Source organism: Cydia amplana, chromosome 8 (genome assembly GCF_948474715.1).
Source record: "Cydia amplana chromosome 8, ilCydAmpl1.1, whole genome shotgun sequence".
Classification (NCBI taxonomy): Eukaryota; Metazoa; Arthropoda; class Insecta; order Lepidoptera; family Tortricidae; genus Cydia; species Cydia amplana.
This window is the reverse complement of record NC_086076.1, coordinates 18,076,445-18,095,772: the sequence shown is the minus strand read 5'-3', so window position 1 is coordinate 18,095,772 and position 19,328 is coordinate 18,076,445. Positions and strand designations below refer to the sequence as shown.

Sequence of the window (19,328 nt, the reverse complement as noted above, 5' to 3'; positions counted from 1 at the left end):
ATCGCCACTTGTTGCGAATTTTCTATTTTTCGCACTTGTATGGTAATGTACTAATGATTTTTTGCGCCAGTATCAACACATCTCATTAAATTGTTTGGGTTTGAGATAAATTGTAGAAATCCGCAAGTTAAGCGAAGTCACGCCATCTTAACATGTCATCCACCTTAAAAATACGATTTACAAATGATGATACACAATTTGTGCTTATATTAGGTAGGTAAGAAAATTAAAACAATAAGCATTTCACTTTACAATTTATTAATCTCAAACTGGGACCTTTCTTAAATGCGACGCATGTACGGATTGTACGGTAATGATGAAAGCACAACATTTCTGTTTACGAAAATATTGCGAGCAGGGAACAAGATCGGCCCAGTCGCTGGTGCAGGGAAGGCAGGCATCGGGATTGCTGGACGTACAGGCAATTTCACCACTGGTGCAGGCTCGCAAGGATCAGCAACTATGGTCGGTTCAGGAATAGGAAAGATCGGCATTGGCACAGGTTCTGGTAGTGGCATAGGAACAATTGGCATAGGCAGAGGTTTTGGTAATGGCATAGGAACAATCGGCATTGGCACACGTTCTGGTACTACGTCGGTAATGCAAGGTTCTTCAATGACCATTAACGGCGCTATCGGTGCAGGGATTTCTACGCGGACAGGAATTTCTGGGAGAGGTGCTGGGGGGAGCACAGGGGCAGGCGGGATGGTTAAAGGCTTAATAATTGACCCCGGAATGGCCTCAGGAAGTACAACCGCCGGAGCTTCAGGAACCAGCATAGCTTGATCGTCAATCGCATCCCCCACCGTCTCTGATATATCAGCTCCATGATACTCAACAATCTCAGGCAAAGCAGGCATCGCTAGCGGCGGCCACACAGGCGCAACAGGAACGCTCACAGCCGACGAAATCGCAGCAGGCTCACAGGGCTCCACAATAGGCATCGGTGGGACAGGCTCTAGGATCACAGGTACCGGGAATTTCGGGATAGTGATTGGTGGCAGTATAGGCGCTTCTGGAATCACTATAGGCTCACGAGCTGGCAATTTGATTTCCAATTCAGGTTTGTCGCATTTCTCGACGACTAGCGGTGGGATGTATGTTGAAGGCTTGATTAGTTGTGGTTTTAAGAGTCCCAGGTTTGGCAGCATGAATTGGCAGATGACGGGCGCTAATGCAGGGCCGGAGGGACAGCCACTTGAGCGCAGATATGGCATTAGGGACATATCGTAAGGTGTGGGCCTTAGCAGTCTTGGCATGAATTGGGCTGAAGCTACGGTCGCTCCAAAGACAAACAGTAATACTGTTTTTGAAATCTGGAAGAAATAAAAATATACTTAGTTAAGAATACGGCGACATTAATGTGTGAAAATTTTAAGGTACATCACAGTTGTTCTTGACTATATTATATATAGGTACATGAAGTCAAAGAGTACCTGATATATATCTTTTTAATTCAAAAAGATAACTTACCATGATCACAGTAGTTTGATGACAGACGACAAACTAAGCAATGATTGAAAGTAAAAAGTACTCAAATTTATATCTACATTACTTTTAGTAGTTCCCGTTTCTTGGGAAATTGTACTATCACGTCAAACCTGTGCGCTAATTATTCATCAATAAATTGCGCTAATCACTTTTTAACATCTACCTTCTCCGTTATGTGTACAAAATGCAAGATATGCGATTAATTACTAGGGTATTTAACAAGTATATTAACGTGTACTAATACTAGCACTTGAATATTATGCTCGTCTGGGGAGAAGGGTTCCGTATAAAGAAATAAATTGGTAGGTATCATTACAAATCCACATCGTATTTGTTTGTATCACAAAATATTGAATTCCCCGAAAATATCATATCTACTTTTAAGTTAACAGATGATTTTTTTGGAGTATTGCCTCTCACAACTTAATACTTTTACTTTTTTAGGAATATTTTTCTTACTTACACGTCTTTTACAGAATGTAAACTACAATCATTTAGTTAAAAAAGCAAAACGTAATTCAAAATATTCTTCTTAAGATTTGATACACAAACGTTTGTTAAAATTATAAACAATAATTCACAGGTTTATTTTATTTAAGTTACTAATAGATCTATGTCAAGTTAAATAAAAACAAAAATGAAAAAAAAAAACCAAGACACACTTGTGATACAAGGTAATTGGCATAGAACCCTAATAATTTCAAGTTATTGTTTCGAATCAGTATAGTAACCTTTTCATCAATGCGGATGTTTAGGTGGAAGTACGAGTTCGTAATTAGCAGATTATGACATAAGTTTTGTATTTAAGCTAACGTTTACATTGTATTTGACACCAGTCGGCTTTGAAGTTAACTGCACATTCAACATGAACACTGTAAGTATATGTTCTTTACAAAACTTTGTTCACGGTACACTTAGGTATCTAACTGACCTTTCAAAATGTACTCTAATGAGAGTAACGTCGGCGTTTGGTATATTTTATGATTTTAGGTATAATGGAGTTACCTAGCGCCTATTCTGATATGTAAAATGTTAACAGTTTTGAACGATTCACGGTTAGTTTCACTATATCACACGGTTCATCACGCACGGTACGGTTCGGTTCACGGTTCATATCCCGGTCGATATAAGTCTATGTAAAATGTTGTCCGCTATGCTTTACAGTTCATCATCCTGTCATGCCTAGTGGCCGTCTCCCTGGCCATGGGAGTCCCCCGTAGCCCTCTCGAGGCAGCAGCGGCCCGTCGGGCGCTCCCCGCGCTTCAGCACGAGGAGATACACGACGAATTCGGGCAGTACGCGCTCCGCTACGTCACGGCCGAGGGCACCGTGGTCTCCGAGCGAGGCCGCCTGATCCCCTCCCCCAGCGGCGGACATGTCCTCGTCACCGAGGGCGAGACTTCGTACATCGGCGACGACGGCAAAACCCACATCACCAAATACAGCGCTGGTCTTGACGGTTACAAAGCTGAGGAGTTGACCGCTTGATTTTGATTTTCGAATTCAGAACCGTTTGAAGACGTCGGTCAACACAAAACCGTATAACTTATGTTGGTCGAAACATAAGTCATACAGTTTTGAAAGGTGGTTCAGTGAATAAACGTGTTCAGTTTCAATATTGTTTGTTTTTACTTTAAATCATTCCAGTTTAATATATATTTAATATATATATTAATAATCTGCATAAGCTTCCCCTGACAAACGCGGAAGTTCTGTGTTACGCTGACGACACTGCAATTATTTTCCGTGGACCTACCTAGACGGATGCCTTCATGAACGCAGAATTGGGAATGGCGCAGGTCGCCGACTGGATGCAAAAAAACCTCCTAACTCTCAACACTGACAAAACCAAATAGGTACCTATGTTTTTACAAAACTCTTTCTTCATCACCACCCACCGAACAAGACATAAAAGTCCACACCTGCAAAAATCATCGTATTGACTGCTCCTGTGATACCATATCCGGGACAGCCTGCCTGAAATACTTAGGAGTGTTAATCGACAACAACCTCAACTTTAAAAATCACATCTCCGCTTTATCTGGGCGAGTAAGGAAAGTCTGTTACATTATGCGTCTTCTCAGAAATGCAGCTAATATACTCACACTTAAAACTGTTTACTACGCGCTATGTCAGTCCCTCTTAACATACTGTAACACTTGTTGGGGTAGTGCCGGAAAGACTGTGCTTATCGAGGTCGAAAGAGCACAACGCGCCGTGCTCAAAACAATGCTGAAGAAACCATTCAGATACCCAACAGTATGTCTATACAATGAAGTGGAAGTACTCACAGTGCGTCAACTTTTTATTTTCAAAATATTACTACGAAAACACAAATCTGTAATGACTTCTAATGACTATGCACTTATGCTACAAAAAAGAGTGTTTCGTACACAAACGCCAGAGGTACAGAGTGCTTTTGCTAGTCGTTTTGACCCATACATCTCAAGTTTTATTTACAATAGAGTCGTGAAAAGGTGTCAAATTAAGGACAGCTCAGTTTATGAGGTGAAACGGCTATTGAAAAACTGGTTGACCGGATTGTCGTACGATGAAACGGAGGAGTTACTTAAGTGAGTTCACTAAATTGGAGTTATCACGCGTTCACTTAAATTAATAATTGTCTACTTTAATTTTATTTTCCCCGTATGCTTCTTTAATCTTTTGTTTGTAGTTAATTAAGAGTTAATAGTAATAGATTCAGTATTCTGCAGTAGGTTATTTCGCAGCTCACATTTTATTATATTTATCTGTATTATAATTTTTGTTTTTCCTGTACATATTTTCCAAAATACTAGTTTTTTTCTTCACTTGACTGTTGTGTCAACCGACCTTACCTTATCTGTACCACACCGAGTACTGGCCTCCGCGACACAGGCTTGCCTAGTGCGGGGACCACCGATACCGAATTTGCATCGCACGTTAAGATAAGTTCCTTACATAATAAATTAGCGAATAAGTCTGTAAATATAGATTACTTAAGTGTATTGTACCTACTTATCTTAAATAAATATATTTTCATTTTCATTTTCATTTTCATTAATAAGATACCCCTATTTATACAATCACACATATATAGCTAATAAACTGTGTGTGGAATGAACTCCCGTCCGCGTTATTACCGGACTAATCAGGCTTTCAAATCTTCAAGAAAAAAGCGTACACCCCAACTTAAAGGCCGGCAACGCACTAGAGGGGTAGTGTTGCAGGTGTCCATGGACGACATCTTAAATTATAAAAAAAACATAACGAAACAAAAATGAGGGTGATAGGTAATATTCTCAAGAACATTTAATGTCAAATGCCCTATTGGTTAAGCAGAAATGAAAACTAGTAGCTATTAGTACACTGATTAATTAATTTGTTATTTCCTTGCTAAGTAAAATGTAATAAAATGAGCGGCAACTATAAGTTAAAGCGTCACTTATTTAAGAATTCATTGCTTATTCACCTGCACCCACGTTAAGGTAATGTCTCAATACTTCGACGTTCGTAATAATATTGTTAGGTATTTTAATCGGTTTAAAATTTCAATGTTCTTTACGTTATTTCAGATGTTACTCTTGAGTCTGTGTCTCGTTGGGATCGCGAAGGCAGCTCCAACCATTTCGGAAGAACTAGCAACAGCAGATTCCCGTATAGCAGTACCTCCATACATCACCATAACATATCCAGCCCCGTTCAGTCTTGTTACAACATTGGATTTAGATACATTTGCTAAAGAAAATCAGCAATTTCCTCACAAAGACTTGGTGCAAGCAGCTAAAGATACGGACTCAAGGCCTACAAATTTAAAAGTTGTCTCTCAAAGGAATCGCGGCATCTCTGATTGGTTTTCCTTTTTACCTTCATTATCATCCTTAACCTCCTTTTTGCCCTCATTACCATCCGTATCGTCATTATCATCCATGTTACCATCAACGTCTTCATTACCCTCCATATCATTGCCCAATATAACACTTCCTCCTTTAATAAACAACTTGAATTTCTTCCCTTCTTTCACTTATAACAATCCTAAGATTCCTAATAGTGTGTACAGATCTTATTTTACAAGTTATCCAGGTGGTGTAATTTTTCTGGTTCCTGGACCGTAATAAATAGGTACATTTACAATAATTGTAGTGTAATACGTTTTTTGTAATTTGTATGCGTATAGGTACCTATTTATGGTTAGCTAGAATAATAATTATAAGTAAATAAAAGGCATACTAGTTCAATACAAACTACGTTTTATAGTTCATTGTGGTTTTATTTCTTGAAATAAAAGTAACTATGTGCGTTACCATAAAGCTATAGGTAATGTTTATTTTGAGAAACTCCTATAATTTTTACTCGAAACTCCTAACTTTAGCCAGTTTCGCACTTACGTTAATTATTTTAGAAGCAAACAAGTCGATTAATTAGAAACGTGATAATTATATTGTGTAATTTTCAACGTTAAATAAATGTCGCTGTTAATACTAGTTTCTGAGTACCTACCTAATTACTAGTTGGTACCTTGAAAGCAATACAAAATTGATGAAAAACATTTTGTGTCAAAAATAACACCTCGAAAAGAAAGTACAGATTATAGATTATCTAAAATAAATAATCATTACTTTAGAAAGTAGGTACATAATTGCAAAAGATCTCAAATTCAATTACAACTTGAAAAACGATACCTATGTCTAAAGTTTAACGGCTTAATTGGTTTTCTGAAGATTCAATACAGCAATGTAACTTTCTGCTATTGCCTGCCTTGCTCATATCGCAAAGTGGAATTAGATAAAATGATTATTGCGTTTTCGTATTAATCTTTGCTGATTAATTTTAAATATACAACCATTTTTTAACTGAGAAGCTAATACTAAATTCCAAAGTATAGTTAGTGATTACTTATTGCAATTCAACAAAATGGAACCCTGGGACCTATTCAATTTAATACAACGGCAGGTATGACATGGCGGTCATATTTTAAGACCACTTTTGTAGAGTCTGTGCGGAAAGAGAAGAGTCGTGGAATGGTATGGTGGAATGGTGGAAGAGTATGGGGCCCAATACATTCCACGACTCTTATTCTCTTTCGGCACAGAGTCTATATACATTTATGTTACGACCGGTCTTCTCACAAGTTCAATAGTTCTTTCGTGTATGAAAGTCATGAAACCACATCAAATTGCCTATAGAAACAATCAGAACAGAAAGTACGAATCAATTATTGATTAGGTAATTACATAGGTAATAAGTTTTTAGACGGTCAATACTACATTATTAAAACGTTCTAATGAACCTACTTTTCGTTGAGTTAGATTTTGCAGCTGTGTTGCTGCTGTTTTGTAGTTTCTTTGGTTATTTTCGGTCTCCATCATCAGGGCATGACATACCTACAATGTATAAATTGTATAAGCTTGATAATGATACTATATATGGGTCTCTATTGTTTCCCATAAAGTTTTAAGTTATAATGTATTGTTTGTCCGCATTCTCGTTAGTCATAATTTGGTTTTTCTCAGAAACGAGTAACTTTTCAGGATTGCCATAAAACAAACGTAACCTAACCTATCTATAGGATAACCTTAGGAAATTCCTGAAAAGTTAATGATTTCAGAATGATGACTAATGATAATCTGACAATCATTATGACTTTCAATCATTATGTCAAACAAAGGGATCCGTACTATATTATAGGTACCTAGTTACCGAAGTTAAGAAGGTGTTTGCATAATTTTGGCCAATAAAATACGACACTCTTTAAAGTATAATCTCAGAGCATTTTGTAAACTGACCACCACCTATTGGCAAGGTAGGGGGACAAGGTTTTTTTTAAACAAATATTTTTACCTATAGGGACTATTTTTACACAAACCGACTCTACGCTCGTCGTTCGTCGTGATTTCCCCTGAATTTTTAAAGGCCAGCAATTCACTTGCAACCCCTCTGGTATTGCAGGTGTCCATGGGCGACGGTGATTGCTTATTGTCAGGCGATTCCTCTGCTTGTTTGCCTCCCATATCTTAAAACAATAATTTATTTCATAATGTTGTTACCTACAAAGATCAGTACCTACTGTACGAGCGTAAGATATTTCTTTGATTTTCAATCGCAGGAAAAATAAACCACCTGCTTTTGATTGCTGAAACTAAAAGTAATCGCTGATTTGTCGATGAAATTATCAATTTTAGTCGTTGTTCGAGAAAAAACGCTAGTAGACGGAGTAGACCCTATGACGGAATTAGCCACATTGACCTTATATACAAAACTTTCTGAGCACGAAAACGACTTGCACTTAGCCGGTTGTATTAGGTATTAATATAACGAATAATCTCTAATAAGCTACTAATAGTTGCAGCTATCCAAATTTCATCAATCCTAATGGATTAATATGAGCTGTAATCTGTTGTGCCTCTAACCGCAAAAGTATGTAGCTAAATTACGAACAGTTACTTTTTATTAATTTCGAATGGGTTTAGTAATTATGCCTACCATTTTTATCTGTATATAAGATGTGTTTTTCTTAATAACTTCATTACAGTTTCAACTGTACCAATACAAAGTCAAGGTAAGAACTAAAACATAAATAATTATTACAAAAAATATTTCCCCTTTAATGCACAACTTATACTCAATAATAAAGAAACAGTAAAAGTTACAAATCAAGAAGATGTAACATGATGATTGATGACCGATTTATTGCTAAAAAAATCTCTTCCAGACAACTTTACGTGGCGGAGACTATTATAACAATCAGCTTGTTTTACTAAGTTCAAATATATTATATAAAAAATATTTTCTTTTCAGATGTTTCTCCTAGCAGCCCTATGCCTGGTCGCAACCGCGCTGGCTGCTCCAGCCATCCGAGAAGCACCACTAATACCGGAGGAGTTCCACATACTGTCATCCCCATACATCAATTACCCGGACCCCACACGTTTCATGATGATGAAAACCCTGGACATGAGGATCGAACCTGAGCCTAAAGAGGAGTACAATGAGCCAGAGCCGAAGGAAGAACTCCCTGAGATTGAAGAGCCAAAGGAAGAACTCCCTGAACCGTATGAAGAGCCGAAGGAAGAAATCCCTGAACCGTATGAAGAGCCGAAGGAAGAAATCCCAGAGCCGATTGAAGAGCCAAAGGAAGAACTCCCTGAACCGTATGAAGAGCCGAAGGAAGAACTCCCTGAACCATATAAAGAGCCGAAGGAAGAATTACTAGAAGAACCAAAAGAGCCCCTACCTGAGCCCCCAAAAGCCCCAGAACTCCCCAAACCTGAACTCAAGCCTGAGCCCGTCCTGATCAACCTGGAAGTCCCCAAGCCTCCTTCTTTCATCTCCAACTTCATCAACGCTTTCCCTAGCTTCAGCAGCATCCCGTCTTACATAAGCAACTGGTTCAGTTCACGTCCTCCTAAGATTTTGTATTCTCCAATGTACTACACAGGGTACCCCGGTGCTGTGATCGTTGAGACACCCAAGCTTTAAATGTACATACAATGTCAACAGCTGTGAAATAAAATGACTGAAAATTGGTATAAAATTATTGACTTATTTTTTAACATGACATGTTCTAGAAAGAAAACCACAGAAGCAATGAAAACGAGTCACTACACTTTGAATAGCATTTTCGTATACAATGTGATCCGTTTCTTTTCGTGAGAAAATAATAAGTAGGTACAACCTAGCATACTTTAACTTATATCACAAAAAGTTAATAGAGTTGCACTATAAAAATCAAATAGTGATCTGAGTACACCATTAAATGGTAATTAAAAATCAATTATGGATACGAATTTAGACTGTGGTGAGAATCAGCACTCTGCAGGATGATACTAAAAGATAAAAATATACAATAAAGGATGACTCACGTTAGACCGGGCCGTGTCCGGGCTGGAGCTTCCTGAGCTTACTTTTCTATGACAGATGATGAGATGACTGTCGACCGGTGATCACGTGATCACGTGATGCTTTCTATAGAAAACGAAGTTCCGGAAGCTCCGGCCCGGACACGGCCTGGTCTAACGTGAGTCATCCTTTACCCAAAAAACTTTAACTATGAATTCCTTATGTATTGTACAAATAATAATTAGATATAAGCGGCTATGTGATGTATTCACATTTGTTAGTGGTGGTAATTGCTATAACTGTTCCAAATTGTAGGTATACGTAAAACGGTATCTGAGAAAAACTCATACTTAATCGATTTGTAAGACCAAAGTGATCCCGTAAGTGCCCCGTGGACAAAAAAAAAGATAATTAGGAATATTTGTAAACTAAGTGATTTTGGTCTATTATTGTTAAAGTCATTTGGTTATTCGGGCCCACACTGCATCACTGTTCCATACCTGATATGAAAATGCTATTAACAGCACCCACCCCTACTCTTAAGTTATGGTAGGTAACCTCCAGAACCCTCTCAGGATACCTTCTCTTTTGTATGGAATGGATATAAAACTGTTCACGGAGCTCTTATTTAAATAAAAGAATTGAATTTTCTTTCAAGAACGCTTCATCAAAGGTTATGAGAAGTACTTTCACGGTATTTCGAAATTTACCCTTTAAAGGGGTAAAATTGAGGGTTGAAATTTTGTATCGAGATCGAACTTCTTTTTAAACGATTAACTTGAAACTTCGTATTAAAGCCGGCTTCCCACGGCCCGTGTTTATTACAGGCCAGGCCGGATCGCGCCACGCCTGTGGATGCCTGTGCGGTTGATTAAGCCGGCTTCCCACGGCCCGTTTTTTCACAGATCTGACCGCGCCTCTATACAGGCCGACAGATCGTGGGAACGGTCGCATCCGACGAGGCCTGTGCGCTGTCCCAGGTGAAATGAACCGACGCAGACGCGCCCCTACAGGCACCGTCGCGCCGCGCCGCGACGCGCCTTTGAAGTTACCGACTCCCGACGGATCGGACGGGTGACGACAGGCCTCGTCGGATGCGACCGTTCCCACGATCTTCGGCCTGTAGAGGCGCGGTCAGATCTGTGAAAAAACGGGCCGTGGGAAGCCGGCTTAAGGCAGGTCGCATACCGCGACTTTTTGTAGCGATTCAGCATCAATGATGCTGTCGCCTGGTCATAAGTGGCTTTCCATACAGGAGGGTACTTATACTTTAAGTGTAATAAGGAGCTTCCATCTGAAATTCTAACATAAATTCTGATAGAAACGTCCTTATTGATGCATTGTGCAGATGAAGCATAAGGACTATTGTTGTGAATAACGCTCATTTTGAGGCTTAAAGACTCGAACCCTTAAGACTCTCGAGGCTGAACGCCTCATAGGCGGCAAAGACGATTTCTTATATCCATACGCGTAAAATAAATAAATACAATTCTCAAATATAGTCGAGTCTTCAAGACTTAAGAGTCTTGAGGGCTCGAGCCTTTAAGCCCAAAAATAAGCGTTATTTACAAGTTTACAACACTGATACCCTTCCCTAATAGAAAGCCACATATACCCTAGCACACGTTAATACGATTCTGCATCGCTATACTATCGCGATCTTAGTAGACTAGACTGTATGGATACTAAGCGTCGATATCGCTATACAGTATTGATACAGTCGCGACAGTCACGACGTACCTACCCCCGTTCACAAGTAGAATTATATACTCGTACAACAACCAATTTAGAAATTCCATGTAATTGTGATTATTTTAACACAAAACAGTCAGTTATATTTTTACTTCTACGACTTCCTCTTCTTTCTGTATCAATTGTAGATACAGTTCTGAGGAACACACAAGTTTTCTCTCTTGTGGACAATAGTTATTAACAGTTTGTGGGCATGTGAGTGGGTCAACTCAGAATCACTAGCATATTCAATCCTGATGATAAAAAAAATTGTCCCAAAATTTTGTATGAAAATTGTACATTCCACTACGTCACGTTACATACAAGTGAACATTTTTCTCATACTAAAAACGTGACGTAATGGAATGGACATTTTGGGACATTTTTTTTAATGGTAGGACGGAGAGTGCTGTCGATTCTGAGTAGAATGAGCCCAAAAATGTCCATATTTGAAAGAATCGGGTTTTCGATATTTATTTTAGAAAAAGCCCGAGTAGGTATGATTATATCATACTTATTAAAATAAAAGGAGTACATGTTCATCTGGATAGCGAAGGGATACATTACATTAACATTTATAGCCCTTAACTTTTGGGTATGTCTACAGGAAAGACCTGAGTACCTACAGTTTTGTGTTTCACCCACGTCATTTACGCATTTTTAGGGTTCCAAAATAAAAGGAAAAAGCATCTAAGGTCAATGTCATAGGGACTATTCCATCTACCTACTAGCGTTTTTTAGGGTTCCGTAGCCAGATGGCAAAAAACGGAACCCTTATGGATTCGTCATGTCTGTCTGTCTGTCTGTCTGTCCGTCTGTCCGTCCGTATGTCACAGCCACTTTTTTTCGAAACTATAAGAACTATACTGTTGAAACTTGGTAAGTAGATGTATTCTGTGAACCGCATTAAGATTTTCACACAAAAATATAAAAAAAACAATAAATTTTGGGGGTTCCCCATACTTAGAACTGAAACTCAAAAAAATGTTTTTCATCAAACCCATAGGTACGTGTGGGGTATCTATGGATAGGTCTTTAAAAATGATATTGAGGTTTCTAATATAATTTTTTTCTAAAATGTGTGCCCTGTAACTTCTAAAATGATAAAACTAAAAAAAAATATATGATGTACATTACCATGCAAACTTCCAACGAAAATTGGTTTGAACGAGATCTAGTAGGTAAGTAGTTTTTTTTTTAGTCATAAATCCCCTAAATACGGAACCCTTCATGGGCCAGTCCGACTCGACTTGGCCGCTTTTTTTATTAAGCTCATAATTTTTTTCATACCTACCCTAAAAAATATACTAGGTTTTTGTACCACTTTGTAGGCGTGATTGATAAGATAGATTTAACTATACCTACATCCATGCCAAATTGCAGATTTCTAGCTCTAACGACCACCGAGCAAAGCCTTGGAGGGACAGACAGACGAGTTGACTACGGAACCCTAAATAGCTCAAAAATAGGCCAAATATGATCACATGCTTTCTGGACGACCCTCAAGACGTTGTTCCTTCATTGTAAAACAAATACCTACTAGTTTATTTACTTTGAGATTGATATTTAATCGCGAAAATACACCTTAATAATTGAAGCGATCTAAATCTCATCATGTAGTGGTTGTGCATGTGTCATTATCATTAGTCTAAAAAAAAACTCTTAAAATATCTCTTACCGCAAAATAAGAAAGCTAGATTTATTAATTTCATATTTATTGTTTTATAATTATTTCTTACCGATTTGGTCTGTATATAAGGCGTATCTTTCTCAAGACATTCATAGCAGATTCAGCTGTACACAAGTCAAGGTGAGGCAAAAAAAATAAAAATACTTAACTATTAATATAAAAATAACTTTTGCACCACCACCAAGCAGAGAATCACTAAGGTGACCATAATGCCTGTTGAATCGTCTGGCATCGCATCGGGCATAATGGATAGGCCTTCCAGGCCCCTGCCTGCTCCCAAAAAGTTTTAAGTCATTATGTATTTTCGTTAGTCATAATTCATTTGGTTCAGAAACGGGTCATTTTTCAGGATTGCCATAAAACAAACCTAACCTAACCTGACCTATCTATATAAAAGTTAACGATTTCAGTTTTATTACTAATGATAATATGACAAACAATTTATTATGACTTAAAACTTTATGAGAAACAAAGGGACCCCGGTGAAAACCATTAAGGAAGGCTTCGGAGGGTCTAGTAGTGGAAATCATTTGGTTGATTATAATGTAGATAAGAGTTTTAAAATAACGCCTATGTTTTCAGATGTTTATCCTAGCTCTGTGCCTCGTTGGAACCGCTTTGGCTGCTCCAGCCATCCCGGAGGAAACAATGATTCCGGCGGAATCCCACCTTCTGATGTCCCCTTACCTCACTTACCCTTCGCCAATTATACCTCTGAGGACCCTGATGATCGAAGAACCTAAGGAAGATTCTGAGACAAAGGAATCAGAAGAAACTAAAGGACTGCCAAAGCTACCAGAAGCCCCTGAACTCCCTAAACTTGAAGACACTAAGCCTATATTGGTCAAACTGGATACCAGCAAGCCCCTTTCCTACTTCACCAACTGGATTAACTCGTTGCCGAGCTTCAATCTGCCAAGTCTCCCTTTCATAAGCGGTTTCTTCCCCTCCACGAACGGTAGAGTTCTGGTGCCATCGTACTACCCTGGGTCGTACCCTGGGATTGGTCCTATGATCGTCGAGCCTGCTAAGCTTTAGATTTCCGCCGATTTATAATAATGTGGGAAAATGATTATTGGAATAAAATTGCAGCATTTACATGACTATGTGCATTTCTTTACTTAATATTTTACATTGACAAACTAACGTCGTTATCAATGTTGCAATTGATTGAAAATAATGGTTGGCAAAAACACGTATTATCCTAAATTATTCGCCTTTAGTACATAACTTCGCCTTAACTAGCATTAAATCATGATAACGCTATAAATTGTATTATGGGATTCATAGGCGTGTTCAACATTTAGTATATGGAATAATGCTAACTGGGGACGGGTCGCAAAGATACGATATTACGACAGATTTTAGATTTTTTGTCTTTTTCTTTATGGTGGAGCTCATTTTATTGTGAATTCAATGAATATTTGTTTCTTGGTAAAATATTATTTTAATATTTTACAAGGGCGAAGTTAGTCACCAATGGCGAAGTTAGGGTTACAGTGTAGGGATACAGTGGACACTTTTGCCAACTCTGATTTTCAATGAAATGCATGGAAACGCAACATTGATAGCGGGGTTTTGTTGTTAAACGCTAAACACAGCTTCATACATACAAACTAACAGTCATCATCATCTTCCTCGCGTTGTCCCGGCATTTTTGCCACGGCTCATGGGAGCCTGGGGTCCGCTTGGCAACTAATCCCAGAAATTGGCGTAGGCACTAGTTTTTACGAAAGCGACTGCCATCTGACCTTCCAACCCAGAGGGTAAACTAGGCCTAATTGGGATTAGTCCGGTTTCCTCACGATGTTTTCCTTCACCGAAAAGCGACTGGTGAATATCAAATGATATTTCGTAAGTACATAAGTTCCGAAAAACTCACAAACTAACAGTGTATTAATTTATTTTAAAGAAGGTAAATTTAGTTTTTCGACGTTCTTGATAAGTGGGGCTTTATCGAGAACGTCGAAAAACTGAAGAATGTCTGTCTTTACCTCACTATTTTTTTTTTATTTTTCATCTCTATCGCTCTTGACATTAGAGTTAGACCAAGCTAACTCTGCATGGCACAACTTTGGGAACAAATCAAATTATTTGCAATGGCATTTGCTATGACAAAGTTTGGCAATACCATCATTAATGTCAGATTTCTACTCAAGTATGACGTATGTAATGAGGATGACACTGCCTCACTTTGTTCTATTAATTTTCAAGAAGAATCACGAAACTTATTAAAGAATTTCTGATATAAAACTCTACCTACAATACATACTCAATCGATTTCATATTTATCCGCCAAAATTCCTGCGGTCATGTTATTTATGCAGTACGAGTACTTAAGAATTTACAACTTTTTCAATAAATGAGGTTTTAACTACAAAAGAAATTAAGTCTTAATTGAAGTAGGTATCAGTCGTTTATTAATTTGTTTCTAATGTACATCATTAAGTCAAACCAGCTCTAGAAACCGTCATACCACGGAGACAGGGTGGGTACAGATGGAGGCGGCATGCGACTCGGTGCAGCCGTCGGAACGTTGATGGGCGTCGTGGTTGCGGCTTGAGTGGTTACATCGTCCCAGTTGAATCTATGGTTGCCTCTGGAGCGGTGTCGCACGGGTAACCTTGGAGCAAACGTCGGTGCATACGTCACAGGGGCAAAAGTCATCGGCTCAACTGTTGAAGGAAAGCTTGACACAGAACGGCTGCGAATCTCAGGCTCCTGCCATTGGGGCTCTTCTGTGACCACGATGGGCTGCCTGTATTGGTTCTCGTAATTGTTTTGGTTGTTTGCCAAGTTGTCCCAATGGGGGAAGGTAGGAGGGGCGGGCACGTTCTTCCAGTTTGCGACTGGGCCGTCATATTTCGGGGCTTTTAGCACCGCATTCCATTGCTCTGCCGTGTACGGAGTAGGATTTTCCGCCCGCATTGGGCTCATGTCTTCATCGCTAGGTATGGGGGTGGTACTAGTAGTTCTAGGTCTGTTCCTGTACTTGTGAATGTTTTCTTCCCTCATCTCGACTTGAGCTGGCTGGTCTCGTCTTATTTGCTGGAAGTTGAATACCAGGTTGGTGTCCGGTCCAACTGGATGATAGCCTGTGTTGTCATTCGGGAACGCATTTACAGCGAATGCCGTTTTGATCACCAACAGGCAGATTGTTAGACGCAGCATTTTGCAGGGCGTCTGGAAAATATAAGTAACCTTGATAGTTTCACAGACTACACAAAATAAACTTTTAAAAGTCACACGAATCCGCCAATAAGCCACTACCCATACAATCGAAGTTAGTTACGCATTTATTTTAAAACGACATGCTTAAATTACATGAAACTTGGCGTGCACATTGACGTAACATCCAACTATCTATGTCTGGTAGTACTAGTCTTCGTTGCTAAAAATTGTTATAGAAGAAAATAAAGCGATATAGGTAAGTTTTGTTTATAAAACTTCTACTCGCTCCGATTTCTTTGTGTTACAATTTCTAGCAATGAAAACTAGTACCAGGGGCCCGTTTCTCAAAAGCTTGAAACTTGTAATACAAGTCGAAGTCCCTTTCTAACACGGAAACGGGCCCCTGGGGCTCCTGTCTCAAAAGCTTGTAACTTGTAATACAAGCGGATTTTACTTTTTAACAGCTTTTGTTAGAAAAGGACTTTCGAAACGGGCCCCAGGTATAGATATACCTGCACTATGTTACTTGAATCTTCATCTCTGTTATTTCAGAATGTAGTTTTAAAATGAGAGCATAACTTCGATTGTATAGCGGCGGCTAGGCTCGTGTGACACTTAATCATTATCGGACTAAAAAAAAGTTGTAAAAATGTATATCTTATTTTATGACTATTCTAAATTGCGTAACACTACCGTACCTTAAGCGCAGCTGCAACAACTGTTCCAGACCACACTCGATATTGTTTATAAATGGTCCATTTCTGTCAAAACAAAACTTGAATAGATTTCACGTTTGCTTTTTCGTATGCTAATGATAATTGGGTATGTTATTTATTTTTAATTACCGCTGTAGATACATCGGGAAACTCGTTAATGGGCGCAAGTATCCGCATACCGAAATTTTGTTCAAGAAACTTTAAGACCTACAATTCTAATATTTGAACATTTATATTATCGTAAAATGTGCCTACCTTTCGTCCCACAGGGCTCCAACAGTTTTTATACATACGAGTATGTAATAGTATTTTATGCAACCGTTGTTTAAGAGGGGTCAAAAAAGGCGAGTGGCGTGAGTAACAATTTGAGGCGAAGCCGAAAATTGTTAATAAAGACGCCACGAGTATTTTTTGACTCAGTTAAACAACGTTGCATACAATACTTTTTCTACGACCAAGCACTTACTTTGAAATAAAATTGTAAATTTAACAAATATTTTTAATTCAAGAAGTAGCAAAAATGGAGGGTACGGGCGGGAAAAGAATGAATGAATGAATGAAATTTAAGAAAAACATGTGTATGGTTCACTTATTGGTCAGAGATGACATTTAAAATAAGGTTGGCAACACTGTATTTCATTCAATATTTTTTAAGTGGTCATTACACGAAGTATCGTAAAATCGCCAAAAAGATACTGCGTGTATGCACAAATACTTTTTTAGGGAATAGACTAAAGATTTGTCTTGACAACTTTACTATAACATAGGGGTTTAAAGGTGTGTACGACCTTTTAAATGACAAATAAAAGTACGGGAGTAGAAAAAAGCGGCCAAGTGCGAGTCGGACTCGCCCATGAAGGGTTCCGTATTTAGGCGATTTATGACGTATAAAAAAAAAACTACTTACTAGATCTCGTTCAAACCAATTTTCGGTGGAAGTTTACATGGTAATGTACATCATATATTTTTTTTAGTTTTATCATTCTCTTATTTTAGAAGTTACAGGGGGGGGGACACACATTTTACCATTTTGGAAGTGTCTCTCGCGCAAACTATTCAGTATAGAAAAAAATGATATTAGAAACCTCAATATCATTTTTGAAGACCTATCCATAGATACCCCACACGTATGGGTTTGAAGAAAAAAAATTTTTTGAGTTTCAGTTCGAAGTATGGGGAACCCCAAAAATTTATTGTTTTTTTTCTATTTTTGTGTGAAAATCTTAATGCGGTTCACAGAATACATCTACTTACCAAGTTTCAACAGTATAGTTCTTATAGTTTCGGAGAAAAGTGGCTGTGACATACGGACGGACAGACAGACGGACAGACGGACAGACAGACAGACAGACATGACGAATCTATAAGGGTTCCGTTTTTTGCCATTTGGCTACGGAACCCTAAAAACTATATCACAACACAACCTTATTTAAGTGTGTAAGCGTGATGGTTTACTTTAAATCGGCATATTATATCAACATACCTCCACGTCGAATATCGTCTTACACCAACCAGACATTTCAACCAGTTGGACGGTTAGATAGATATAGTTGGTTAATATTAAGGTATTCCTGGCTGTCGGGTTGATGATGAGGGCTAGAAGAAATAAAACAGATACCTTGTAATTATAATTTTATAATACTTTTCAATATAACAAAACAATTAGTGACAAATAAATTGCTATTTAATTGGTTAGAATAAATTACATATTCGAGAGCACAGACAGTAATGACATGATAATGTAAATTAAATTACTCATTTAAGACATAAAAAAGTTTTGACTGTGCTTTTTTATTTTTTGCACACGAACACTAGTCAGTATAAATTAATTCCCGTGGCAGTCGCGGCAACAAGTCGCCATTTTGACGTCGTCACTGTAGAGACCCTATTCGACTCAAGAAAATAACAGAGCGTTACATTACAATTAAATAATTAGGTACTTTTGCAATGTCACGGCCTGTCATATTTTGTAATTCTATTCGATATGTATGATACTGATACAATCTGGAGTCAAATAGGTCCCTGTAAATTTGCACGGTGTAATGAAGAATTATTAGCCGCGACATAAGACATGCACCAACTTACAACTATGTTACTGTGGAGCATCTACAGCCAATATTAAAATTACAATATTAATTAAAGTGTCTTATTAAAAGTATATAATAATAATAATAATAGCCCGCAGGGCAGCTTGTGGCGAGCTGTTGGGGAGTAACGACCCCACGGACCCGAGTGCTCCAGAGAGTCGGTCAGGGTCTCCGTCTCCGGCGTGTCTTCGTCGGTCGGAGTGGACCCCAAGGGGACCCGCAGGACTCTCGGCTCTGGCTTGCCTTCATTGGCCGTCCAGAGAAGAGTCGTTAGAGCTATATGCTCCAGGGGTGGAAGTGTTAAAGGGCATAACGCCGCGAGTAACTTCGGAGAAAGCGCAGCACACCTCTCGACACCCCTGAGCCGCTCACGCCAGTGTTGCGCCTGGCCGTCTGTACGATGGCGCATCAGGTGCCCATCTAGCGAGTGGCGAGTCACCGCCTGCCTCGATAACACTGTATATCACAATGTTATGGCAGGTGTCCGCAACTCTTTGCAATAGCCCAGTCTTATTTTCCAGCCAAATTAAACTATAGCCCAGGACTCTTTCCATTTTTCTACAATAGCCTCCAATGCCTGCTGAAACCGGTTTATGGGTATCTATTTATGTACCCATGAATGGG

The 19,328-nt window shown here is 38.7% G+C and overlaps 3 protein-coding genes across 3 annotated transcripts; 1 reads left to right on the top strand and 2 right to left on the bottom strand.

Moving 5' to 3' along the window:
- Window positions 1-240: 240 nt before the first annotated feature.
- On the bottom strand, window positions 241-1,495 carry LOC134650141 (uncharacterized). The gene is made up of 2 exons (XM_063504998.1): window positions 1,474-1,495; window positions 241-1,316 (listed from the first exon to the last, which is right to left on the bottom strand). Exons 1-2 carry the CDS (start codon window positions 1,474-1,476, stop codon window positions 282-284), a joined length of 1,038 nt encoding a protein of 345 aa, XP_063361068.1. The 5' UTR covers window positions 1,477-1,495; the 3' UTR covers window positions 241-281.
- A 1,136-nt stretch (window positions 1,496-2,631) lies between these two features.
- LOC134650603 (uncharacterized) lies at window positions 2,632-3,003 on the top strand. Its single transcript, XM_063505554.1, has one exon. The coding sequence runs from the start codon at window positions 2,695-2,697 to the stop codon at window positions 2,977-2,979; it is 285 nt and encodes a 94-aa protein (XP_063361624.1). The 5' UTR covers window positions 2,632-2,694; the 3' UTR covers window positions 2,980-3,003.
- Window positions 3,004-15,190: 12,187 nt separating this feature from the next.
- Window positions 15,191-15,936, bottom strand: LOC134650380 (uncharacterized). Its single transcript, XM_063505334.1, has one exon. It carries the CDS (start codon window positions 15,899-15,901, stop codon window positions 15,191-15,193), a length of 711 nt encoding a protein of 236 aa, XP_063361404.1. The 5' UTR covers window positions 15,902-15,936.
- Between the last annotated feature and the right edge of the window lie 3,392 nt (window positions 15,937-19,328).